This window comes from Paracoccidioides brasiliensis (genome assembly GCF_000150735.1).
Source record: "Paracoccidioides brasiliensis Pb18 unplaced genomic scaffold supercont2.3, whole genome shotgun sequence".
Taxonomy (NCBI): domain Eukaryota; kingdom Fungi; phylum Ascomycota; class Eurotiomycetes; order Onygenales; family Ajellomycetaceae; genus Paracoccidioides; species Paracoccidioides brasiliensis.
This window is the reverse complement of record NW_011371360.1, coordinates 178,511-204,599: the sequence shown is the minus strand read 5'-3', so window position 1 is coordinate 204,599 and position 26,089 is coordinate 178,511. Positions and strand designations below refer to the sequence as shown.

The 26,089-nt window shown below is 46.3% G+C and overlaps 9 protein-coding genes across 9 annotated transcripts; 4 read left to right on the top strand and 5 right to left on the bottom strand.

Moving 5' to 3' along the window:
• Positions 1–599: 599 nt before the first annotated feature.
• Positions 600–4,613, top strand: PADG_02451 (uncharacterized protein; the record flags this gene model as incomplete). The annotated part of the gene is made up of 1 exon (XM_010759691.1): positions 600–4,613. One exon carries the CDS (start codon positions 600–602, stop codon positions 4,611–4,613), a length of 4,014 nt encoding a protein of 1,337 aa, XP_010757993.1.
• Positions 4,614–6,415: 1,802 nt separating this feature from the next.
• On the bottom strand, positions 6,416–6,847 carry PADG_11429 (uncharacterized protein; the record flags this gene model as incomplete). The annotated part of the gene is made up of 1 exon (XM_010760599.1): positions 6,416–6,847. The coding sequence occupies one exon, from the start codon at positions 6,845–6,847 to the stop codon at positions 6,416–6,418; it is 432 nt and encodes a 143-aa protein (XP_010758901.1).
• Positions 6,848–7,383: 536 nt separating this feature from the next.
• PADG_02449 (uncharacterized protein) lies at positions 7,384–10,838 on the top strand (the record flags this gene model as incomplete). The annotated part of the gene is made up of 5 exons (XM_010759690.1): positions 7,384–7,440; positions 7,662–8,368; positions 8,422–8,685; positions 8,765–9,634; positions 9,713–10,838. The coding sequence occupies 5 exons, from the start codon at positions 7,384–7,386 to the stop codon at positions 10,836–10,838; spliced, it is 3,024 nt and encodes a 1,007-aa protein (XP_010757992.1).
• An 861-nt stretch (positions 10,839–11,699) lies between these two features.
• On the bottom strand, positions 11,700–13,725 carry PADG_02448 (YjeF family domain-containing protein; the record flags this gene model as incomplete). Its single annotated transcript, XM_010759689.1, has 5 exons — positions 11,700–12,602; positions 12,671–12,703; positions 12,790–12,953; positions 13,244–13,372; positions 13,614–13,725. 5 exons carry the CDS (start codon positions 13,723–13,725, stop codon positions 11,700–11,702), a joined length of 1,341 nt encoding a protein of 446 aa, XP_010757991.1.
• Positions 13,726–16,814: 3,089 nt separating this feature from the next.
• On the bottom strand, positions 16,815–17,936 carry PADG_02447 (uncharacterized protein; the record flags this gene model as incomplete). The annotated part of the gene is made up of 1 exon (XM_010759688.1): positions 16,815–17,936. The coding sequence occupies one exon, from the start codon at positions 17,934–17,936 to the stop codon at positions 16,815–16,817; it is 1,122 nt and encodes a 373-aa protein (XP_010757990.1).
• A 772-nt stretch (positions 17,937–18,708) lies between these two features.
• PADG_02446 (60S acidic ribosomal protein P2) lies at positions 18,709–19,120 on the top strand (the record flags this gene model as incomplete). The annotated part of the gene is made up of 2 exons (XM_010760158.1): positions 18,709–18,867; positions 18,938–19,120. The coding sequence occupies 2 exons, from the start codon at positions 18,709–18,711 to the stop codon at positions 19,118–19,120; spliced, it is 342 nt and encodes a 113-aa protein (XP_010758460.1).
• A 709-nt stretch (positions 19,121–19,829) lies between these two features.
• On the top strand, positions 19,830–20,862 carry PADG_02445 (40S ribosomal protein S15; the record flags this gene model as incomplete). Its single annotated transcript, XM_010760157.1, has 5 exons — positions 19,830–19,847; positions 19,923–19,941; positions 20,242–20,299; positions 20,413–20,709; positions 20,793–20,862. 5 exons carry the CDS (start codon positions 19,830–19,832, stop codon positions 20,860–20,862), a joined length of 462 nt encoding a protein of 153 aa, XP_010758459.1.
• Positions 20,863–21,984: 1,122 nt separating this feature from the next.
• PADG_11428 (uncharacterized protein) lies at positions 21,985–22,921 on the bottom strand (the record flags this gene model as incomplete). Its single annotated transcript, XM_010760598.1, has 4 exons — positions 21,985–22,327; positions 22,353–22,390; positions 22,417–22,707; positions 22,853–22,921. The coding sequence occupies 4 exons, from the start codon at positions 22,919–22,921 to the stop codon at positions 21,985–21,987; spliced, it is 741 nt and encodes a 246-aa protein (XP_010758900.1).
• Positions 22,922–23,237: 316 nt separating this feature from the next.
• Positions 23,238–25,008, bottom strand: PADG_11427 (uncharacterized protein; the record flags this gene model as incomplete). Its single annotated transcript, XM_010760597.1, has 3 exons — positions 23,238–24,206; positions 24,269–24,577; positions 24,709–25,008. The coding sequence occupies 3 exons, from the start codon at positions 25,006–25,008 to the stop codon at positions 23,238–23,240; spliced, it is 1,578 nt and encodes a 525-aa protein (XP_010758899.1).
• Positions 25,009–26,089: the final 1,081 nt, after the last annotated feature.

Sequence of the window (26,089 nt, the reverse complement as noted above, 5' to 3'; positions counted from 1 at the left end):
CAGTTAATTCCTTCTTGCTCGCCTCTAGTGTTCGAAAGTTCTTTGCTTTCGTCACCCGCCGCCAGGTGCCCTCACCTAGCAACCACAGTCGACGAGCTTCCCTCCCCTCCATATGTTCTTAATCGCAGCGGCGGGGGTTCCAACGACCGCATTTCACCACCACAAACAACATCATTTATATTCCCGAACAATCCCCTCCGCAACACAATTTTCCAGCGGCAGTTTACACAGGGACATAAACACTACCTCAAGCAGTCTGCGGGTTGTAGTTCCAAAGCTCTCCCTCCCTCCCTTCCCTCCCTCCCCCCCACCACCCGCTTTGTTTTGGAATGTAACAGGTGCGAACGACCACTATCGTTTTGCTTTCCTCCAACCCAACGGATCTCAGAGATCGGAGAGCCCTGGGTCGCCTTGTGCAACATTGGGAGTAGGGTGCTGCCTCAGCCCCTATACGAGAATTTCGCAGTGTATTTTTTCTCCTCCCTACTTTATCTCGCGACTTGCTGCAGCCGTTCTCCGCCCTTTTACCTTCATTTTCGTCCAGGTATCCGGCAATCTGTTTCCTCACTCATCCCTAAAGTTTTATTCTTCTATAAATTATGTCGGCGGCAACCTCATCTCCGCCATCTATTGAAAATCTCTCTCGAAATCTTTCTGCCTTCAACGGTCAAATCAACAACGGTGACCACTTCGTTTCGAATCCCTCAAACGGCGAGGAGGAATTGAGTCTGAATTCAAGGGGTGATTCGGTTACAGTAAACCTTTCTGTGTTAGAAATTCACTGCCCGAGCGATCATTTATCAAGGAAGGACTTCAATACCCACTCACTATCCGTATCTCCGATCAACTGCCCTCCCCTGGATGCTTCCACGGACGATCCTACATACCCGCAACCGAACACAAATCCAGCAAGCAACATTTACTCCCCTGCATCCCATCAAGATTTCCTAAGTCCCTCCGGTTACGCTGATAACGGATATAGCGATCTCAGTTGCTACGGCTCTCCAGAAGTTGACGAACCCTTTTTCTTGGAGCCCGAATTTGGCCACCATCTTGAATTCGAGCAGTCTACACTGTCAGTGTCGAACAGCTTTCAGCGTCATCCACCTCAACATACGGGCCCTGTAAAGTTAAGGAATGAGCGCAGCTTAGAAACAACAACTTCAGCATCGCAACTACTGAGTCCAGTGCTTACAAATACACCTAGCCCTCCGTTTACCGTCCAAAATCTAGATTATACTGGTATGGGTGACGCAAAAGACATGGCGTACAGGCCTTCAAGACTGGATATTCCAGCCCATCGCTTTCAACAAACGCCTACGCTCACCACTACTAGTCCGTGCAGTGACACACTTGAAGTTAATAGCGTATTCCATGGCGATCGAGCTACCAGTCCAATAGTTAAGGTATCGAGCTACACCAGAGGCGACTCTCCTTCTAGACCCGACGGGCCAGTGAGTCAAAGGCCGGGCAAGAGAGGTCGAACAGTTTTGTCGTCGTCTCATCTTGCACCATCCGACAATGGACACGAGCACGAGGACGAGTCCGACGATCACTACTTTAGTTTGCACTATAAGTCTATTTCAGTTCCCGCTTCCTCATTACGTGCAGATGATGGGTCTTCGATTGCAAACCCTTCTACGGGCCAAAGCGGGCTCGAACCCGCTTCACAGGGAGACGCGTACGTCCCAACGATCAAGGAAATGGAAGAGCAACGCAGACGAGATCAAAAGAATGCAGATGTAGAACTGTGGTTGTCCGTCAGCGAAGCTAATAGCGAAGTCGAGGATAACAGTAATCTTGGACGCCGGTCTCGTCGGAGACACAAGTCGATAACACTTCGCCGTAGAGCTAGAAGCACTGGAGATCCATCTGGCACTGATTGGCATATATTTGATGATTCTAATATCCCGGGACCTGGTGTCTTACTTGATGAGAACACCGGCTTGGAAGATACAGATGACGACACCGATGCAGACTCTTCAGTCAGCGTTCCAGAATCTCCCCCGGCAAGTATGGGTGTGATTGCCCCAGTCGAACTAGACAACACAGAGCCCTTCCCGCCAGCCAAAGACATAGAAGTTCAACATAGGGAACCTCTTCCCCGTCAATTCATTAGAGCTCGGCTTTGGCAGGACCCACCCAATAACTCTCGCTTTGGCAATACAAATCATCAGCCACCAAGCTCGAATGCCGCTGTGATGCGATTTTTAAGTGCCTCCCAAAATATCGAAACTGCATCCCGAACTGCGACATGGGGGACTCGAAGACTCAGTGAATCAGACGCCAGTAGTTTACCTAGGGGCTCTTTTAATTCGTTTTCTTCTGACAAGGAGAAAAAACACACTAGACGGGGCAGCATTCTTGACCATGCGAGCAAACTTCTTCTACCTAAGAGGAGCAATAGCAGCGCGAAACGCAAGTTAGCCGAATCCGTCCAACAGCAACCTAGCACAGAATCTGTCGATAAGGCAAAAATTAAAGACTCAAGGGATGGTGGGATCTCCGCATCGTTACTACCGCAGAGGAAGCCAAGTTTCACTCGTTCGACAAAGTCTCCTTTAATAACCGGAAATGCAGTTCTGGCTATGACAGGACATATAGCCGCTGTTAGCGGTCGCTCACCAGTCGGGGTATCTTCTCCTAATTCTTCGTCGACTCCTTGGAATAATTTTATGCGACGCAGTCGTAGCAAAAGTGATCTTACGAAATGTTCCAGGTCACCTGCATCCGGAGGACTGGTGGCACTCATGACTACCTATGGTGGCCCGCCTGTTCCCACTCTCGCTTCTCCCCTCCAAGACATCACACCTAGTCCAAAATCAAGGAGGTGCTTGAATGAGGATGAGGATGAGGATGATGAGAACGAAGCCATGGGAGATAAGGGTGTAGCTATGGATTTTACTGTCAGAGCGGATCCAATTGTCCCGACTCTCGAAGGTTTCAAGACCCAGATTCAACAGCTCAACCCACGGCTTCTTCCGGTGTTGGTGGAACGCATTGCGCAAGAGCAGGTACGTCGATACAAAAAGCTCGTCGAGCTTAAGGTACAGCATAATCAAGCTGTGCGCATGCAAAAGTGCAGTGCAGGCAAACATTGCTTTGATCAGGGTGGCGATGCTACCATGCTGCCTCCGAGAATCAGTTCCAAAGATCCAGACTCCACATGCACGCAGTTCCAAGTGCTCGGTTCTGCTGATCCTGATGTCAATTTTAGCAGCTTCGGTGAGAGCGCTGTGACTGCTGCACTCTTTCCCCCTGCCGTTCCACTACCGCCGGTTAAACGCCTTCCCGCACAATTCGAATGCTCCCTTTGCTTCAAAGTAAAAACGTTCCAGAAACCTTCTGACTGGACGAAGCATGTTCATGAAGATGTTATGCCATTCACATGTACGTTTCCCAAATGTACTGAGCCGAAATCGTTTAAGAGGAAGGCGGACTGGGTGAGGCACGAGAGTGAACGACATCGACAGTTAGAATGGTGGACTTGTAGCATTCCGGACTGCTCGCACACTTGCTACCGGAAAGACAATTTTGTTCAACATCTCGTTCGAGAACACAAGATGCCAGAACCTAAAGTTAAAACCTCCAGAGGCCGTGGAAATGGAAACGGTAAACAGCCGCACAACCAGAAATTTTTGGCTTCTGAGCAGGGGCTAGATCATGTGTGGAAATTAGTTGAAGAATGTCACCATACCACAACTAAGCAACCCAAGGACGAGGCATGTCGGTTTTGTGGTAACGTTTGCAACAGCTGGAAAAAACTTTCTGTACACATGGCTAAGCATATGGAGCAAATTGCCATGCCAGTCTTAGCACTTGTCACGCAACGGACGGCATCTGCAGATACTATTATTAGCCCCATATATATTGGAAACCACACAACGCAACGGCAACCTGGCGTCGCACACCCGCCAACGAGTCCTCTCCCAGGCGGAGGAACGCATTATTCTCATTCCTTCCAATCGGATCAAGTTACAGCCGCTAATATAGATCATTCAGCCTTCTACAATTCAGTGCCACAAAACTCAGAATTGTATGCAGCCGCCCAATCTCCTCTGTTGTCGGGCCATCTTCATCCCTACAATGACCATACCGCTGTCCCTAAAGGAATGGGTGGAAGGTCAGCACTGGACGGTGGACTGAATTACAGTCTCTCTCCTTATTCACAGATTTCACAGACAAGGTCACCGTCACCACATGGTCGTCCAATTACAACTGATGGCCATCACCAATTGAGCCCTCATTTTGCTTCTACTCCATACCCACCTCCATACAACGCGATGTCACGCCGAGATGACGTATCTTTGCCGGACACAACTCAGGCTCCTGTTGTTTCAGCGACCTATGGCTTGGATATTTCGGCAAATGTTTCCGTCAGCACTGCCTATGATAATCACCAACAAATGTATGCCTCACCAATAGAAAATCTCGGGTACGTGTATCAGCAAGGGCAAGACCCAATTGACCAGTCGGGAGGTTTACACTACACCGAGGCCCCAGCTGGGATGCGGTATCTAGAGATGTCTGGACCTAGTGACGGGGCCGCAGACCTGACAGAAGGGTATCCAATGCAACCTAACAGTGGTCAAAGTCAATGTCAGAATCAGTGATACTGGCGACATCTGTTTATATAACTTGTGATCCAGCAATGATCGATTATTCAATGGATTTTCAGGTTTTGTTTACTTCAACTTTTTTTTTGTCAACCTTTGATTTTGATGTTTCTGTCTTTTTGCATTTCACCTTCGTCATGTCTTTTTGCTTTCTCACCTCTGTGATGTCCAATATCCTCCCACGTAGGTTCACTCGTCTCAGCCTGATTTCCCCATACCCATTGTCTTTTGTGTTTCCCGTGACCACACCTTCATACTACTACGACATTTTATTTCCCCATCTTTGTTCCTTTGCATCTTGGCTTTATCTCATTTACTATTTTCCCCCTCAATGACCATTTCTCTATCGTTACACACCTCTTGTTTCACGCTTTTTTTTATGACTTCCTCAACTCTTTGAAGCTGCATATTTCCTTGATGTTTGTTATTTATGAGTTTACTTACTATGCATATATGGACATGAATGTTATATCCTGGTCTGTATGTCTGTTAAGTTTCATTAAATAGATTTATATTTTGATGTTTTCTTTACCAGTTTGGATATGCTGTTTATATTGGGATGAGACAAATGAATATCACAGAATTTCTTCCCCTCAGTACAGCATATCTTACGAGCCTTGGGTTCTCTGGTGTTGGAAAGCTAAATAATGGTAGCTGGTTCCGTGCATGTTAGTATGCATATTTGTTTGTAATCTGATTTTTATTTTCACTCCGAAAATGAGCACTCTGCATAGAATGATGCAACATTGCAGATTACATTCAATCTTCTGAATATGGGATCAGATCTCCAACTATCCCGAACCCCTTCCTGGACTGAGCCAACCTTCAGAATGCTGGTTACGCTAACTTGGATTTCTAGACTTGTTCTGCCGGCGAGATTCAAATTTCCTCATGTTTGAAAGTTAAGTGGCACCATGTTATTTGGAGGAGTCTGAATTTTTCACTTTCGATTTCTACCCCCGCTCCCCGGTGAGAGCATCCATCCTCGTCCACCTCCACAACCATGAAACAGGGCTACGATTTGGTTGGTTATGAAGATGGTGCTGCGGAACCTGATCAGGACTAAAGTATAACTACTTATCTTTCAGGCAGCAGCAGCAGAGCACAAGGCTCGTATCAGAGCGTAATACTACAGCGAAATACCTCTCGCAGGTTGGTCAGCTCTGTATATTTGACGTACGCGAGAGTAACCGCCTTGTCGCAACACATGACTGGCTTAGCCTCATCACGCAACGCATCAAATTCTCCCCCAGCAGAACATCCAAGAACAGACAGAGATTATTCTCTCCTCTACATCTTTCAGAAGCTACTAAAAGAGGTTCGGACAAGATGCGTATCTAGGCTCTCAACGAATCATAGAGAACTACTGTGTTCTCTCCAATCAAGAAAACATGACTCTCGGCGAAGATGTCTGGCATCTCGTATGATTGACGACCAGTCCAAATAGGACACAACCCTCCTGCGCCCGAGGGGCGCCCACCGGTGCTGGGAAGTATTTTCTTTTCCCTCCGATGCAAACCTAGCCGGTGCCAGCATGAGGTTCCAAAATTCCAATGTTCTTCTATTCACTCAACCTTTCGGCCATCCTATTTGCTCGTCTCAAACCCGGACCTTTGCCTCCTTTGCTTTTTATTCACTTCTCTCCTGCTGCTGTCCCACTTTTTCTGCAGGTGAGGAACAAAAGAGCGAATCGGTACATGTAGATCCCCAAGGAAGTGGTTTGCTAATCGATCATCTTCATTTAATTTCTTCAACACATGACAGGGCTTGATGCCACTTAATCATTGTGCTCTCTGGGACTATTCTATCCGGAGTGCTAGCACACCCCTATTCTTTTTACGGGTTACACTTTGCTTAATTGCTCTAACTTTCCATCCCGTTTTCCCCGTCGCAGGGTTTGTGGACGAACGATTCCTTGCTGGAAGTCCGACGGATCGTCGGGAACGTGTAAGGACACCAGAGAGCGAACGGACCTGTCCCATTTTATTTCCATCAAGAATTCTCGTTTCTCTCACACGCAGGCCCTTCTTGCAGCGCCACGTTAAACTGTGGACAACCTGATGAAGGCCTCGAGACGATAAAAGACAAGGAGGGGAAACGGGGAACCCATAAGAGGCCAAATCCGGCCTCTCGGCTTCAAATCCGCGAGATTTTGCATCATCCAAAGAAGCATAGGTTGTTGGAATAAGCGGAGTATATTTGCGGCTCCTAAGTTTGAGGGCAACATCCATGTCTTGTGTTCACTGGGGTCACCAATATCGTTGTTCCCCCGCTCCACTTGCTCTACTTAACTGTTACTCCTCCCCATCTGATTAGCTTAACGTTGAAGTTCTGTCAGCCTTTTGAGCCCGCTGCCACGCTCTTTATTGTCAAGGTCTTTGCCCCCGCACTTTCAAGTATACCTCCTTAAGATATCCTTATCTTTGTCCACTTACCTTTTGTTTGAGACCGTCGCCGCACCACCGATCTTCCAAGCTCTTCCTTCTCTCGTGTTTTATGGGCTGCCCCTCCTGTTCTCTACCTGAAGTGATAGTTTTATCTTCCCCGCCATAATTTTTTCTACATAATTTTCTGCCGCACAGCGACCAGTTCATTCCAGCACGTATTCACACTGCAAACGTCCTCCCTCCCCCTTGCCAGTATTCCATGCTCCTAAATGCAAAACAACAACAACGAAACCCTGGTTCTTTCACATATTGTTGTTTTTCGAAATGATCTTGACTCTTTAACCTCAGTTTTGTGAAACGTGGTTAGGGTTGTTGTAGTCATGTCTCAAAGTTATTCTTTACCTCATTCTCGTGGGCGACGGAATGTTTACTTTACTGTAAGAATAATATATTCTTCATCTAGTCTTCTCTTTCTAAAGGGATTGTTTTTTTTATTTATTTTATTCCCCCCCTCCCCTCCCCTTTTCTGATTACCTGCCTAAGCTACGAGAGTAGCTAGCGAGTTAACATTGCTCTCCTTCGACGTGAAGCAAAATATATTGTTATGTTGCATCGTGTCTTTTGCTGATAACTAATGCATTTTCTTTATTCCCCCCAGGCTCCCGGTGAGAATGCACCGATTAACCTCGATGGCAAAGCAGCCTGGGACATCGGAGATGTTCTTCAGGGGATAATGGATGTGCGCGCTGCTGGTCCTATAGATGTGTCTTCATATAACTCTCTACGGCCTGTACCGGGATCTTCGCCCTCTGACATAGATTTACAAGCACATGCTGCAGCTACACCGTCATGGCGCTTTGTTGATAGCCGTTTTAATGGCGATTTGTTAGAACAACATCCCGGGTTTAATCTCACCTCCACCCATCAGCAGCCATGGAGCCCCGTACGAGTTACTGGAGTTGCTGAAAACGCAATGCCCCGAAGTAATCACGAAAGGCAGAGGAGTGGTGTCCGTGGTACAAATACATATATGTCCGGCAATTGTCAAAATATACACTCAGATTTGGTTAGTCAAATCAATGGCCCTGCCATATCAGACCCCGGTTATGGTACCAGAAGCCCAGCAACGACGTCCGCTGTAAGCTCCTTTCAAATTGAACCCACCGTTCATCCATCTATCATACCTTCGTATGGAGACCCTCCACACAACTATCCACTATTGCACAATCAACCTACCCTCAGTCATCAGCAGAAGGAGCAGAGTTGGCAAGGTGGTAGTGAGGTCACTTCAGAAGCAAACGAAACACAGTTTTCCTGCGACGTAGGGGAGTGCGGATGGACTGGAAAATGTCAATCAGATAAAAAGTAAGTTCCAGGGGCAAATGGGAACATGGATGTGGCTGATATTAACTTCATAGAAAACATATGCTGCGTCATCAGAAACGTTTCCGTTGTGAGGAGCAAGGGTGCAGTCGAACGCAAGGCTTCGGGACGGTCAATGACTTGGAAAGACATCAGAAATGCATTCATGGAATAGAGCCCAAGCATGGAAACCACAAAGAGTTCAAGTGCTTTGCGGAAAATTGTTCCAAGAGGGAAAAGATCTGGCCTCGATATGATAATTTCAAACAGCATCTTAAACGCATGCATAAGGACGAAGATACGGACCGCCTTATCCAGCTGTAAGACCTGTTTTTCTTTTGACATACCCCTTTCTGTTCTCCGGAGCGAAATAGATGAATTGACTAACCCTAAAGTTAGCTCGCTACATTGGTTCGAATCCATAAGGCGGACTACTGGGAACACTTTCCGGGAGAATCAAACGCCCACTAGTTCACATCCGCAACGAGAAGTTACTGATCCAACTACCTGTAGGTCTAGAATTCTTTTTGATAAAGGCCAAATCAATAATCATCAGTCCATCCGCGCCGAGACCGTCGGTATGGGTAATGGTGCTGTGGTCCATGGTTCCAATTATCCATTGCATATTCAGTTAAATGCCCAACATTTTGTTAATCAGCCTTTCAACCACTCGATCAATTCTGCAGCTTCATCTCAAAATTGCTCTGGCTCTTTGGGGGATGGTTGTATGAGGGAAGGAAACAATGAAACTGGCTGGGACTATCCCCCACCCGAGCAAAACCTTGGTCAGTGTTTTGAACGTAACGGTGGAGATGAGCAATTGTCCTCTTTTCTTTTTAGTGGAATGGGTCAAGGCCAAGAATTTCTGTCTAGCAATGACTCTGTCACAGAGGTTGTGTTAGGTTTGTTCAAAGCATTGGGAGGAGAAATGTACATTTCACCTCCAGGACAATTGCAGGAAGAAATTGGCACTGACATATCACCTGCTGCTGCTGTCCATGTTTCACAACAGCAGGCTGACACTACCCTTCCCTCATCCATCGAGCTCCTTAATGACAGGTCAATTGAGTCCAGAGCGAAGGCGTTGCGCAAGTTACTCACCACTAGTCTGCAACAGTTAGAGATCTGGCAAACCCTCCAAGATGCACCGCCTCAAGAATTAACTGCTCAGCCTCCTCAGAACGACCCCCTGCCATACCTCAGAAAAGGTTGTTTTCAATGTAGATATAAAGACTGTACAAGAGAGACAGAACGACTCTCTGAGATGAAGTATGACTTTATATCGGATCATGAAATTCCTTTTTCTCCCTCCGAGTATCGTGCTTCGCTAACAGTAAACTGCTCTAGGAAACATGAGAAACGTCACTATCGGCCGTACGGATGTACTTACCCCAGGTGCTTCAAAAAATTCGGTAGCAAAGATGACTGGAAGCGCCACGAGAATACCCGGCATTTCCAGATCCAGTGCTGGCGTTGTCCAGAAAGAGGTCATCCAGCTAGGGCAAAAGAATTAAGCAACAAAGACGAGACGTTAATGGAAAGACCAGACCATGAGGGTTTTCCCGTGGCCTTCTGTATGAGTAGTTCTCAATTGGATTGTGCCCGCATATTTGATCGGGCATATAAATTTTCTCAGCATCTCCAGTCCGAACATTCTTACGACGAGGCAAAAGCTAAAGTGATCGTGAAAGAGAATAAAATTGGACGGAATGGACAGTTTAAGTTCTGGTGCGGGTTCTGCCGCAAGCTCATCTCATTGCACAGCGAGGGTTTGGATGCTTGGGATGAGCGGTTTCATCATATTGACAACAAGCATTTCAAGATGAAAGAAGAGATTGCTACTTGGCTTCATCCAGAGGGCCATCTTACCAAACAAGATGAAGAGAAGGAAAATACAACCGGTAATGCATCGGATGACAGCGAAGAACTGGAGAGGTATGGAGACGAGGGAACGAACAGCCGAAGCTGCGATGGCGGAGAAGAACCACCAGAAAAGGCTCCGGGACCTTCGGCTCCTACCAAGACAACCCATATGAATGTGAGTGCATCGATTCAGCGACCTTCCACGAATTCCAACCTTGGGCGCCCTCGCCGTTCTTGGGCTGCAGTGAGTCAGATTCCAACTCGGAAGACAGACGCATCAAGTATCGCTCTACCCACTAAGCGGACGTACGATTCCGTTACATCGGGATCGTTTTCGAATGCTAGTATGCTCACTCAACCCTCTTCGAGCTCCGACCCGCCGGCGATGATCTTCAATTCGCAACAAACGGTACCAGCGGCCACTCGACCCCGAAGAACCAATCTAAACAACCTCGGTTTACTTGCGCCGAATAACTATAGCTTTAACTTAAATGGACTCATTCCTATTGAAAACAAGTTTCCAGAATCGACGATTATTACATGTGTAAGCCCAGTCTACCGTTTCACCTGCAAGCGTTCATTTTACATGTCCTACTTCCCTTGCCTCTAACCAGAACTTCAGTGTAAATGCCCCGCCGGCACAAGTGAATATATTTTTCAAAACACTGAAAGGTGTATCGGATGCGATCACGCTCCTTGTCCCACTTGTACATACGACAGCCCCCTCAATGGGCCACCTACTCGTGGCTTTTGATTTTTGCGAACTTTCTTCGGCAACCTGCTATTTCGATTTCTTATCTATATGTATGTTTCAATTTAAATTTGCTAGGATACCCCCATTGACAATTCAAAGGAGTCACGCGGTTAAGTTAATTATCCTCATGGTCCCTTTGTTATAATTTTTCTTGGTTGAGGGTTCGATTACCCATATATAAAAGGTGCGGGAATGGGTTATATCTTCAGCCCACGTTGAAATTTCGTTGGGTGCCATTAGGTTGAAAATACAGCATAGTTGTTCGATATTTTGTTTCATAAGATATAAGGATACGACGACTCACTTTCTTGTTTTTATCTCTTCTGGTAGACCTCGTTATAAATCATTGTTGTCTTATAACTATATGACAACGACTTTTTGGGCCCGAGTTTATGTTATGCTCTCTTCCGTATTCCTAGCGTTTGCTTCCTCAATGTGGACTGAGCTGCCGAGAAGTTTCTTCTCCAGGTGGAACGAGATTTTGATGAAATTCCCTCTGGCTAAATTTCACCTCCAGTGACCTCCTGCTTAAGGTGATACGTATGTTAGATGCTTTGGTATGTGCTGCCTAACCTAGAAATATATTTCGCCATTCCTCTTCTTTCCAGACTTCAGGGAAAGAATCCTGTAAAAAGATTAAATTCCACATAAGAACCCGATCCACCCAACCCAAAGTTACAAAATTCCAATAAAAGAGTACACACAAAACACATTTATTCACAACTTCGGCCCCTCCGGCTCCCCAATCAAATCCAAAAAACTCCTATGAACTTCATCCGTCAAATCACTAGCCTGCATACTTCTCCCTTTTGCTACAAACGCCTTCCTCGAACACTCCCTTGTAATAGCACTCCCGGCCCATGCAGCCAGTAAAAGCGTCGCGGGTGGGGACAATTTCTTCCTTTTCCCATTACCACCGCTACACTCGTCCACGCTGAGAAAGAGCTCTTTCTCAATATCATGTTCGTATGGCTCTGCTTTCCTCTCCCCCGCCTCCGATTCCCCCGTATCCCACAACCCCTCATGATACGCCTTACGCCAAGCAAGCATAGTTCCCAGAGTTCCCGTCAACGTATCCCCCTGCCCGCCACTCCTCTTCAAGCCGCCCCGCACGTCAGAGACGATGCTAGTAATCCCATTGGAAATGATATCATGAGCCCCTTTCTGTATAATCGTCACACCACCCAATGCATTAGACAAGCGCTTGCAGGCCTCTGACTGTCCCGCATCATTAGCTGATGCAGATGACACATCTACACCGATAGCTTTCACCAACCGGGCAAATTCGACAACGTTAGGTGTCAGAATACATTCTGGATAGCCGCGTACGAGATCTGGATGCTCTTGGATGAGAAGCAGGGCATCCGCGTCTAGGACCACGGGCATTTGGCGAGAGCGAGCCTCCTTGAGGACTTCGATGACTATTTGTAGCGTTGTTGGGTCCCGACCAAGGCCTGGGCCAATTACCAGGACATGCAAGCGGGGCAAGAAGGATATTATGGGCTTAGCAAGAGTAAGAATGTCTGGTGCTGGGAGTGGATTTGTTTTTAATGCAGAGAGTGTGGTGGATGATTGAAGGATTGGATGAACCATCAGGTTTGGTGAGAAGCCTTTTATTACCTAAATTCGCAGTTAGAGATGGAGTAATTTTGGGAGATGCTGTTTGGGATAGGGGGAGAGGAGCATACTGTTGCTGCGGATGGTTCGCAGATGACATGGCTCTGTGATTTTATCAATGCAATGGTTAGCGCAAGGGGAGGGAGTATTCATCAGAGCCCACGGTTTTATACATTTGGCTTTAACTTACCATATCACACCCTATCATGAGAAATTTGGAGAATTGAGTTAGCCGAAATGTATGCAATTCCGGAGCGCCTTTTAGCCAAAGGAACAGGAATGCTTGGGTAAAGGGTGGTAAATATACCAAGTCTTGCAGATGCCATTGCGGAAAAATATGGAGCTCCGGTATAGCTGTGCAGTGTAGAGAGAGCGCAGTCAGTTTCTCTTTTGCCCAGTTTAGACGGAAAACTTTCTTCCGTAGACGGTTGCTTGAAAGTAGTGGAACTGTGCAAAATTCGTAATAACAAAAAAAAAGATATAAATAATCAAATCCCTCGAGGTCTTTTAAAAGAAATGAGAAGCAGAGTAGATAGACCCCAACTCAAGGGGACGATGGATGGTGTTGCTAATAGAGATCCAAAAGTCAACATCCTCAAAACGCAACATGCACAATAATCGATGGAAAACAAAGTCCTTCGAACAAAACGAGACAGGCAATTCCTCTAATATCATATAGGAAGACATCTGATAAATTTTAGGGAACAAAAGGGGTTTCACAAGGGCTACACACTCTGGGCTTCCCCCGATGACCGCGACACGTCCAAGCTGGCCTGTATTGTATAATCAGCAATGGAAAAAGAAAATAGATAGCTGGCAACTCGACTGCCTCCTTCAGCAATAGGGGGATACTGTCTTATTTTTTTTAATCTACTTGCACACTAACAGAACCAGTTCACCCCAGACCACTCACTGGAGTTCCCAGTCACCCAAAGAAGCCATAAACCCAAACCGTGGAGCCTTGGGTGCAAAGCGAACGACGGAAGGAGATAGATATGCAGATACAAAACTCACCTTTGTGAAACTTCTCCAACATGGGTGGAATAATCCTGCGGATATTGGCGAGCAACCTCTTCGATGAGGCAGACATAGCTTGCTGCAGCGGCGGGGTGTCGGGATTGGGCATTGGATTTATGTATATGTGGGAGTTGATTTCATGCAATTGCTTTTGATGTCTAGAGGAAGTATGCGTATATCTTCCGACGTATGTACGTGTGGTTGAAGTGATATTGTAATGGCACTTGGAGACGTTGGTGGTGTTTGGGAAGTTGGATGAGGTCACCTGGTTTAACGTAAACCGCCACACAACGCACGCCGCCACACAACGCACGCCTCTACAAGCAAGCAACCACCCAAGGAATTCCACCAATTTCTCAACCACCCATGAATTTATTTAATTTAAATTAAAAATATATATCTAGTAGAAGGAATAGATCATATAAAAATGTATAGTTAATCCAAAAATCTAGATGGAAGTCGAATAATGCGGCCACAACGTGATAATTGCGGGGTGGGCGAAGAAGGAATTGACGGCGACGTGGAGGAACTGCTAGAAGAAGTAGGTCGTAGGGAGCTTGCTGATAGGCGTGTAATTGACTGATTACCGGATTGGGAAGGTTGTATAGGGTTGGCCTGGTTAGATTTTTCGCCAGGCCCCTGGCTTCGTACGGCCTTTGTAGGGGATTTGGCTGACCTGGCTGATCTGGCGGCGGCAACGAGATTTTGATCTCTAGAAAGCTTTAACTCTCTAGTAGCTTGCTGAGCAGCTTCCTTATCAGTCTTCTTTCGCTCAGCAGCTAGTTTACGAGCAGCCACGCGAGCAGCAACCTCAGCTTTTTGTCTCTCTCGCTTCTGAGCATTAGCCAGCCTAAGAGCTCGAGTTGCAGCTTGCTTTGCAGCTTTTACGATCGCTTTCTCTTGACGTAATATATCCTGTTGAAGCTTGCCTGCTGCTTTTTCAGCAGCCTCACTAATCTTAGCAGCCTCGTCGGTCTCAAGCTGCTGACGTGCTGCCGCAATCCTAGAAGGTGAAAAGAATTGAGCAGCACGCGAATTCTCTTTATCCACAAGACCTAGAGGCTTTCCACGTTGGCGGCGCTTCTTCTCCTTTCGTAAAGCTTCGTATAGAAGCTTATTTTCATGCTGCAAAATCTCTTTTTCAAAAACTAGTCTTTCACTAGCATGAACGATTTTTCGGAACCCAGTAGAGATTCTTCGCCGTTGATTTAACTTCTTAACTGCCCGTCGCAGTCCTCGTATGGTAGTGGGTGTGACTGGCTCTGCTGTGACTGGAGTGCTTGGTCTAGCAAGCTTGCTAAGCACCCGATCTGGTGAGAGAGGATAAATGCCAGTAGCAGCAAATCCAGACTCTATATTTGACTTCGTGACAGCTTGCTTCCAGGCGTTGTGGAATAATAAAAAGAAGTTGCGTTTTTTAATGGATACACCTCCCATTGCTGAGCGTAAGAATAAATCCACCTGCTGAGAGTATGCCTTTGATAAAGGTCCAAAAATACCAACATCCAAAGGCTGCAAGCGATGAGTTGAATGAGGCGGCAGTACAGCAAGGATAATACGATTTTGATCAGCGTAGTTGATGAATTTCATATTGACATGAGAAGAATGGCCGTCAAGGATGAGCAGGCGCCAGGCTCCATTCCTAGCCTTTGTATGAGGATTAAAGACCCGTTGCAGCCAATGTAATCCATATTGATCACTGCTCCAGCCGTTCGGGGAGGCAGCAAAAAAGACCTCATGCTCTTTAGAATCAAAATCTTCTAGCCACGTATCTTGCAAATCCCCGGAGTCTGACTGATATATAAGACCTGGCGGCGTTGACCTTCCACTGGCTGATATGGCGGCTAGCAAAGAGATGAATTCTCTACTCCCATCCTGAATCGTGCCTAGCAAGCTCCCGCTCTTAAGCTGCTGTACAGAGACTATTCGCTTGCTGATTTGCATGACGCCCATAAGAAAGCCCTTCTCATCAAGATTCCACGTATTAGATGGTCGAATGTTGAATTTTTTGACCTTTTCGTCTAGCTAAGATGCTCAAGCATTAGCAACCCCTCATTAAATTGCAGGCAATGTAAATAAAAATCAATCAAATACAAGCTGGAAAAAGTGCTGAAAATACTCAGAATTATCAGCTCTCTTGCGTTTTTGATCAATTGCTCGTAAATATAGGCTTTTGATGCGATCCTTGTGGCGTTGACAAAATCTAGAGATCCAATGCTCGCCAATCGGCTCCTGAAGGATTTCTTCAACTAGATTTTGAAGAATTCGAGGTGTAGGAGGAAAGCCACGGTCCGTAAGACGATTTATATATCGAATAAGCTCTTCCTCTTGAGAGTTCGTAAGTTTCTGTCTATATAGGGAGTCGGCAGTTTCTCGAGACACTGATTTGCCCGTAACGCGTCGCATAAGCGTAGTTCGATGAATTCCGTATTTTTTTGCAACAGTAGTATAATTGCCAGCCTCTTGCGAAAGGAATTCAGCCACTGCGAGCTCTACAGCTTCTTTGGTTGGCATGTTGTAGATGATTGAAGGTGGAAGGTTGGGTTCAAAAATCGGCTTTTTGGGGCGTGCGTTGTGTGGCGGCGTGCGTTGTGTGGCGGTTTACGTTACTCGTTAACTATTAACTACGGCGTAGGTGTGATGTCACCACCACCACCACCACCACCACGACGCTCTGGGTTTTAGGTTTCTTCACTGCTTCAAAATGTTTACAAAGGAGATCAGATGACACTAATTATTTCGCCATGATCAGGGCTCTAAATCTCAGCTAACCAAATTCAAATGATGGAAAAAGACTAAACTCGCTTCGCTATGCAAAAAAGGGAAAAGGAAAAAAACGGGAAAGCAAGCAGGAAAAAGGAACAAATAGAACTCAGCTGAGATAAGACAGTGACAAAAGGGAGAGGGTAAGAAATAGCACATAAGTGATGCAATCACAAAAGAAACCCTTCTTCTATGGGCACCAAGACAATTTGATTATCCTTTCTGCAGTAACTGTGAGACCTGTACATGAATATCACGCATGGGTCATTCTCATGCGTAGCCACCCAAGTCCGTTGGATCAGTCATTTCAGAAACCGTACAAGCATATATGTATAGCAAAAATATGAGAGCACATGAGGGGCATTATCCGTACAACAAGGGAACTTGCATGTAGGTGTGTATGCGCCGAGCTCTGCCTGGTCGTCTCCCATCCTATCAACGGCGAGCTTTAGTCAGAGCAGCAAGCTTCTTCTTCCGTTCCATTTTTTCCCTTTTGGCGGCCAGTTCAGCCTGTAGCTCTTTCTCATCCTCGAGCTTGGCTACTCTAAGGGCACGCTGCTCTTCTTCTTCAACGTCCATCAGGCCAGCTTCCATATCCGTTGATTCGTCGGAATAATAGCCTCCTTCATCGTAATCATCGTCGTATATTCCACCTTCATCTTCTTCATCCGTGCCCAAATATTCATCCCGAACGGGCTTATGGGGAGCCTTTGTCTTACCCCGACCATTTGCTCTGCCAGTATTAGACGCGCGACGGCTGGGAAGGCCAGACGTGCCTTTATACTCTGGAGCTGAGGCAGTAGGTGGAGGACGAGAGGTTCCTTTGTATTCAGATTCACCACGGCTTTTCAACAGAGCAGCCCTTGCTGCACTCGATCTTTGTGTTTGTTGCCCATTGGTATTCGAGGACTTGGTGGCTGTGCTTTCATTTTTCTTGTTCTTTACCGCTTCAGCGCCTTTCTGCCCCTCAGCTCCTTTCTGCCCCTCAGCCCCTTTCTGCTTTGCTTCCATTGCCTTACGTTTCTGTTGAAGTTGCTTCTCCTTGGATACCGAATGGTGCTTAATCATGCCAAGATGTGTTGGAGCTTTTTCTTGGAGAGCCTTGGCCCGAAGCATCATTTCCGCATATGATCCTTTGGGAGGTGGCTTAGCTGGGGAAGGGCTAGGTAGCGCCGCAATTTTGGATGTGCTTGTGGATGGGGTTCTCGTAGGTAACTTCGGTGTCTCTGGTTTTGAGACAGAGAGGGCTCTTGCAGCTACTGACGAAGTTGGAGTCGGCTTTTGAGAAGTTGGTCGTTGGGGAGAAGAAGACCTGGAAACCTTATTGGGCTTTCCTGTGGGGCGAACATCATCCTCCGCTCGACGCTTTTGCCCATTTGTAGGGCGTTGGTTGGTTTGCGTCGTTGAGGAAGGAGTCGAGTTGGCTTTGGAAACAGAAGATGCAGGCCCAGGTGCAGGGTTCCGGCCTGCAGGAGGGGCGGTGGGAATGGGATCACCCGTCTCAATTGACGAGAGAACTGAGCTAAGGAACTGTAACAGAGCAAGATTAGCACCCATCCTTGAAGTAACTGAACAGAGCCATGAGAATTCTGACAGTCATGGTGATTAAGCTAGATCGAGGCTGTAATCGTAATCTAGCTTTTGGAGGAGACTCTCATCGTTGATCAGTGGAAAAGGAGGGGTTCATGACGAGAGGATCTTAAGCCGAAACATGTCGACGACCACCAAAAGCAGTCTGTTAAGTCCAAACTGGCACTGTTTGAGACACGAAAAGGAACAATATCCAGCTGGTGACAAAGCAGAACCCGCTCCAGGGACGATAGACAGCTGTGGTCACTAAACCTCTCTGATTAAAGCTAAAGCGAGTAAAAGAACAAAGATGTGAAGGAGTTGATGTTGCCAACCTGCAAAGAAGCCAAGAGTCGGATAGAAATAATCGATCGATCACGTGCCACATTAGTCATCTCACTAGAACAGAAATGGATTAGCCCCAAGGACATATAGCTTAGCCCCCGCGCATCTGCTGGTGTCATGCTGACTAACGCACTCTCGCTTGCTGCCAACAATTATTTTGAGCTTTAACATCCATCACATAAAAAAAGGGGAGACTTTGTCTTTCTGCATCCAACCAACGACTGATTTCAACCCACTATCGAACTCGACGTCTCAGTCTCCGCCCAACTCGCGGTTAAATCGATTGATTCTCCTGTTCGGGAAGCCCCTAAAAGTGCGTATTGTTTTGTTGGATGCTGATTTTCTCTCTCTACCCTTTCACACATTCCAGTTTTACTGATATTAAGGCTCTTGCTGTCCAGAAACCACATTCAAAATGAAGCATCTCGCAGCTTACCTTCTCCTTGGCCTGGGTGGCAACACCTCCCCCTCTGCTGACGATATCAAGACCGTTCTTGGGGCCGTTGGTATCGATGCCGACAGTGAGCGCCTCCAGAATCTCATCGCTGAGCTCAAGGGAAAGAACCTCGACGAGGTCAGTGCGATCTCTGCTAATGGTTTTTGTATGCAATGAAATATGCTAACGTGAAACTGTTGTGTTGTAGCTGATTGCTGAGGGTTCTACTAAGCTGGCCTCAGTCCCATCTGGTGGCGCTGGAGCTACCCCTGCTGCTGGTGGCGCTGCTTCTGCTGCTGCTGGCGGTGCCCCTGCCGCTGAGAAGGAGGAGGAGAAGGAAGAGGAGAAGGAAGAGTCCGATGAGGACATGGGCTTCGGTCTTTTTGACTAATTTAGTTGATTTTTCTTTCTTTTTCTGTTCAGCGGGGAAATACCGGCGGCTGGAACCATGTGCTCTGGGACAGGGCAGTACGAGTCTGACGATTATGGTTGAATCCTAGAGCAATTTGGGTTTGACGTTGGCCATTTATATGGGTGGTATATGTGAGAGAACCCGGACACCCATCGGAAGACCAGTTACCTAACATTTCAGATTTTCAGTTGACTATTGTAAATGTTGCTCTAGCGGATGTAGAAATATCCCAGGAGTCCAAGATTTATTTGTCTCTGTAACGTCTTATGTTTTGCCTTGTAGTCAGAGTTGCACGTAGATATTCCCCCCTCCCCTCCACCAACCGACGTCCGTCCACACACTCTGGAGATGGATCCCGTATTTCCTGATAATCGATCGATCGATTGATCGTTGTTGCTGAGCCCCTGGAAGCTGCCAAAATATCTTCTGATGGGACAATGGCGTTTCCCTTTTCGGCCATGCCTAAAACGGCCCAAGCCCTAATGCCGCTAGTCCCAATAGGGATACCAGGTAGGGCAAGAAACCTTAGCGACGTCGCTTAGCCGAGCCTCACCTTTCCACGCTTCAAACTCCTCGCTGGCCCACCAAACGAACGACCAACCGACTTAAGCCCCTTCAGTGCGACAACATCCACCCATCGCTTTTCGAACGGCTCTCGGAAAGCGTCTTGAGAGGGATATCTGCAATCATGGCTGATATCGAATATGTGAGTGCTCTGTTTCCGATGCTTTCTTAGATGGTGTGGGGTGATATATATGCTGACAAGTTTATGTGAACATAGAATGCCGATGAGGCTGCTGGTACGTGTTATAAATACCAAACTTACCCTGTTGTATACCCGTGTCGGTTTGCCTTGCAGATTTGCTTCGAGGAGGATAATGAGGAGGGAAAATCCTTTTGCTATGTGGGACAGACAGGATATACACATATGTGAAGAGAAGATAGGGAGTTTCGGGAAGAAAGGGGCGTTGGGGGGTTGGGGGGATTTGTAAACGGACAGGAAACAACTCCATATTGTGGAAGTTGATTTGAGCAGGGCAAAGAAAAGGAAAACAGAAGATACGATTAATTGACTGACAGACTTTTCTGCCTTGAATCAGAAATTAAGAAGAAGAGAGCCTTCCGCAAGTTTTCTTATCGGGGAATCGACCTCGACCAGTACGTTCTCTCCACGACCTTTACACCCATGAACTCCTATTGAAAGGAGAAAATACAACGCCAAACTTTGGAATTCGAGATTTCTAATCAGACCTCCCATTGTCAATCTACAGACTCCTAGACCTCTCCTCCGAGCAGCTGCGAGATGTCGTCCACGCCCGTGCCCGCCGCCGGTTCAACCGTGGCCTGAAGCGCAAGCCAATGGGCCTGATCAAGAAACTCCGCAGGGCCAAGCAAGAGGCCAAGCCCAACGAGAAGCCAGATCTCGTCAAGACGCACCTCCGTGATATGATCGTCGTCCCAGAGATGATTGGCAGCGTCATCGGTATCTACTCCGGGAAGGAATTCAACCAGGTGGAAATCAAGCCTGAGATGGTTGGCCACTATCTTGGTGAATTCTCGATCTCATAGTATGTTTTCAACATTTCGCCCTTGGCCGTCTTGACCCCTAGATGGAAATATTTGACAATAAACATACTTACGGTTCTTTCAGCAAACCTGTCAAGCACGGTAGACCCGGTATTGGTGCTACCCACTCCTCGCGTTTCATCCCCCTCAAATAGACCAAAATTATATGTTTTCGCATTTGATGCTGTTTGTTTGGGTCGGGGTTTCCTTTTCATGTTTTTTGGCAATCATATTTGTGGGCTATGGAGAAGGTCATGAAAGTTTTTTTCCTCAAAAGACGCACCAAGGTCCCACTCCTTGTTTTTTTTTGTAACCAGTCGTTCTATGATGATAGCTGAAGAAGATAATTTCATGTCCCTATCTAAATGATCCCCAACTTCTTTTCTCTTTCTATTCCTATGAGGAACCAATAGGCAAAATAAAGTGTGTTAGTGTATTGAAACGGAATAACGGTACCAATGATAAGAATTGTAAGAATGAAACACACTAGCATACCATTCGAACCTCCTACTTACCCCCAAGCACCGGGCTACACCATACCGTAATGGCTAAAAGATAATGCAATGAGGAGGGTTTTTTTTTTTTTTTTTTTTTTTTTTTTTTTTTTTTGAAGCTGCGAGGATCAACTTTACGCAACCACTATGGAATTGTACAACGAGCAATACCCTGCCAATTCTCGTGGTACCACAGCGAGCATAGAATGATAAAGGACGGAGGACAATGGTTGGAATACAATCCTTCCGGTAACGACAACTTGACTTCGTTGAATTGATTTACATTATCGCAAATACCGACATATCAACTCAGACTCCCTTAATCGACTGCGCAAAGACCAACAGATCAATCGCCTGCTACAAAAAGATACAAGAAGTAATTCGAAACATAACAACTGCCAAGTAACTGCCAGCCCATTACTGAAAAACCACTCCAGGAAAAATGGGTAAAACAAGACCAAAAAAAAAAAAAAGGCAAGTTTGTCGACCCTCTCTCCCCATCATAGCACGCTTTTGCAAAATCCAACCGGCCCCCTGCTCATAGAACGTTCGATATGTTACCACAGTCATTGCTGCAGCCAACCTTTCTGAATTACCCGCCAAACCCACCTCTTGAACCGGATAACGACACAAAGAGGACAGAACGAAAAGCAGTTGAAATAAAGAAATAAAAGGGCAAAAAAAGAACCAGAGTGCAAATCGACAATAAAGTACAGTTAGACCTAGCGAAGCCATTACCCAGAAGGGTGACGCAAAGAGCGTACGTCTCCCAGGAGCCATTTTTCATTTTGAGAGGGTACAGTCTCGATTTTCGCGTTCGTGTTTCCTCTCCTTTTCGCTCGCAGCACGTTTTGCATAGAACATCTCGAGATCATCGAAACTACTATTTCCTTCTCCGTCATTAACGATAGCAACTGCATCATCAGCGCTGTCATCATCGTCGTAATCCTCGTCATCGTCATCGTCATCGTCATCGTCATCATCACTATCATCACTTCCATCGTACCAGGGATTGGAGGGGGATGAAGAGGATGAAGAGGATGAAGAGGACCAGGGCGGAGGCAGAGGAAGGGGAAGGGGAATGAGAAGATGAAGAAGCAGAGGAAGGACAGGAACAGCACAAATTCTGTTCAGAAATTGCCGATCGATACAAAGTCACCCTCAGGCGTATTTCACGAGCCCAACGCGTCTGCTGGAAGCAACAGCAACGCTCACTTCGTCAGTGCAGTATTTGGCAGAGGGATCCAAGCTCCTTCCGCCCCAAGGACTCATATCTTCAATGAAAAGCTCTTCATCGTCATAGTCTCCATCGTCGTCATCATCATCGTCATCGTCATCGTCATCGTCGTCATCGTCGTCATCGTCATCGTTTTCACCATCCCCATCATCTCCATCACCTTCACCGTCTTCTGAACTCCCGTCTAAACCCTCGTCTAATCTGTCTTCAGGGTTAGCTGAACTCGCTGCTAGGCCAGCTAAGGCCGCTTTTAAATCATCTTCTGAGCCCTCTTCTGATCCGATTTAGCTGTCTTCCCAACCGCTCAACCAGTCTTCGTCAATCCCAAAGATGGGGAAGTGAACGTATTCCTCTGTGTGTGTGTGTGTGTGTGTGTGTGTGTGTGTGTGTGTGTGTGTGTGCCGGTTGGATGACCGTTTCAACGTTAGCAGCTGTATTTGCTGGTCCGTGTTCATCCGGTAGGTAGTTGGTCGCAGCGATCATGACCGGGTGGTTGAACTGAAGATCCGCAAAGTTTACAAGAAATAAACGAAAGAAATGAGATGGTGAACAGTCCAATCCTTTTTGTCGTGGACCCACAACACAATATTGTTGCGCATATAAGGTAAACAGGTTATGCATGGCATAGCAATGCCGTGAACAGGCAATTTTGGACCACGACAAAATCCATGAGAGAACGGAGATTGCCGTACGACGACGAGGGTGGAGCGAAAAGGCAGACCGGGAGAAAATGGATATGGGGCGAGAGTATGTGCTCCTGATGAGAGAATGGCAATAGCCATCCAGAATATTCATCAGATCAGTCATAGATATTCCCCTCCTTTCCGCCCATTGCTACCAGTTTTGATAGCTGGCGGTCCACCATGGACTTAACATCTTTCCATGCATTGTCAATCAAAATCTTATTCAATCGGCGCTCATTAGCAGTACTGAAGTCAATCCCATGGCGTTCGAGTTCGTCGCTGATCTCGCGCAGTTGAAGCTTGAGCAAATTCTGGAGACCTAGTGAATCATCGTAAATCTCCACGAGTTCACAGAGCAGAGAATAGTAAATCCATGGAAAGTGGTCCCCAAAGTTGTCATAATTCGTAGTTGGCGGGCTTCTATCGTGCACTGTGCGGTCATTGATACACCGCACAAGCTTCGCAAGCGCCCATGTATTTCGCTTACGGATTGGATGGTAGCGGCTGGGGTATAAGACGGGATCCATATGTAAATACCGAATGAGTGTAGGGAGGAAGGCGGATCTGTAACGTTTGGCTTCTAGGAGTTGCACGATGAAGTCGTCATGAACATGTGGATATGGTTGACGGGTTATTGGAAAGCATCCTGTTGATTGAAGCATCGTAAGTGCTGCTAAGTCCTGTACAATCAAGGCATTAGGTGTTAAACCTGGCCTTTCAGGCATAGCAACAATATCCCATGCTACTTTCTCCGGGGCACTGGTGGGTGGGCCCTCAGCGTTTAAATACTGGTCCTCTCGTGCTGCCTGACCTTGAGCACACTTGGGACACTTGCATGTAAAAAAATAGCGTTTTTGGAGTTCCGATTGGCGTTTTCCCCATGGCTCGGTATTATCTATGTAGGATATAAATATTTGCTCGTCCAAAGCAATATCCTGCAGTGCCTTGAGATAAATCACTGGTCCATCAAATCCAATGTAAGCATTCGGTTCGCAGCTATGATTTGCATACGACGCAAAAGGAAGCATGCATAGTCCTATTCTGTCGAAATATCGGTTTGTCAGAGTAAAGGCATTGGTTTCCAACTATTTGCCAATCATTAGAGCCGCTCCATATAATGAGGGAAGAAAAGAAAAAGAACCCACACCATTGTAAAATAGCGCACTAGCCTGGGCAACCCGACATCTGTGTTCGATATTTCCTTGAGTCCTTCTGCACTTGTGAGCACTCTTTCGATCTGCTCTCCAGCCAATTCCATCATCTCGGTAAAATGATCTCCAAGAGTATCGACCGCCGTATGATGGGTTCTGTACATTCCCTTCAGAATGCGATTATCTGGCTCTGAAATCATGCTTAGAACAGCTCTCGCGTGCATAGGCAGAATATTCGGATGGCACTTTCTATAGATACTGCACTCTTTCTTGTGGGACGCAGCCCAACTTTCAGTCTGACATCTCTGGAAATCAAAAAGATTTAAAAAAAAATTAAAAATTAAAATTAAGAAATTAGTTTTGGAACACACACAACGTAACTATCCATAGGAAGGACGGGGGAAGGGGAAAAACAAACACCAACGCCCCAACGTACCTCATTACAATACTTGACGACACGGCAGCCAGTGCACGCCTTCAGCGTTAGCCCAGGGTTCACCTCATCACCTACCGTTACGAAGCAATTCGAGCAGGTATCCTTCAGCCGCGGAGTATCAAGGACAGTAGCGAAGTTGGCCGTGATTGCGAACACATTCGCACCAGGACGTATCTTGGAGGTGGCAAATAGTCCCAGCCCCATGTCTACAGTTTGCTTGGGCTCTGCTTGAGGGTCTATGCAGGCAATTCTCTCCGTGCCACACATCTCAAGCTGTTTCGGTGGTCTATCTCCTTTCATTCTGCTTATTGGCTTTTGTTCTATGTATGTTTCAATGAACACTGGTTCTTTTTCTCTTTGTTACAAAAAGAGAAAATATACAGGTAACGTGACTTGACCACAAAACGAGCCGTAACTACTCGTACTCCGTAACCACTATTAAATGAGCCGCGCAATCGAAAACACTGCATCCAGAAGAAATTAAATATCTTCTCACCACAAATTGGAAATTAATTAAATTAAAAGCTATTAATACAGGTATTCTCAACATATCTACACAATCGGGTGGTTCAATAAAATAGGACGTGGGGATTGCCTGGTTTTTGCGGCCATGGTGGGGGGTTCTGTACGGAGGCAGAGGATCAATTGAATGAGTGTTAGATCTTTGCTTGCCGGAGAGGAACAGCATGTAGTTGCTCAGGAACACTGAGGATGACCTTATTTCCTAGGTAGGGAAACTTGTATATGGCTCAGGGGGTTAGGGACTGCTGCAGGAGCCTGCATCTGACATCACGTCGCAGCAGGTGTCAGGCACACTTGCTCAATCTATGCTTTGCTGTGCAAATGTGAGCTCATTGACTGCCTTTTGAGCTTCACGTTCTTTTAGTTTTCTTGCTTTCTCATTTTCCACAGCAGCATGCGTCTTTTAAATCTCACATTAGAGCTGCTGCACCACTTGCTGAGCTGCCTTCATTTCTCACTCAAGATTCAATAGATCTAATCTTTTATCATATTATCAGTATTTTATTTTAAGCTTAAGGTCTTAGTGAGAGTCTTATTCTTATATATAAAAAAATATATCTTTTAAAGATGAATGTTTTATTAATATGAAGAATTTTTTTAATATTCTCAATAAACTCTATTAGCTTGACAAGTCAATTTGTTAGCAAATTCTCATAGAAAGAGCCCCACACAATAATAACAAGCCATATATAAATAGCCAGTATTGCTGGGGCAGATAAGCTCTGAATTGAGGGGGTTGACAATTGAGAGGTTGGGCACAAACTGACTACATTGAAACGCTAGTTTTTTTATTATTGTACACAACTATGTGTGATTTAAGCATAAGTGTTTTTTTCAAGGGGTTGTATTTAGCCGGGTT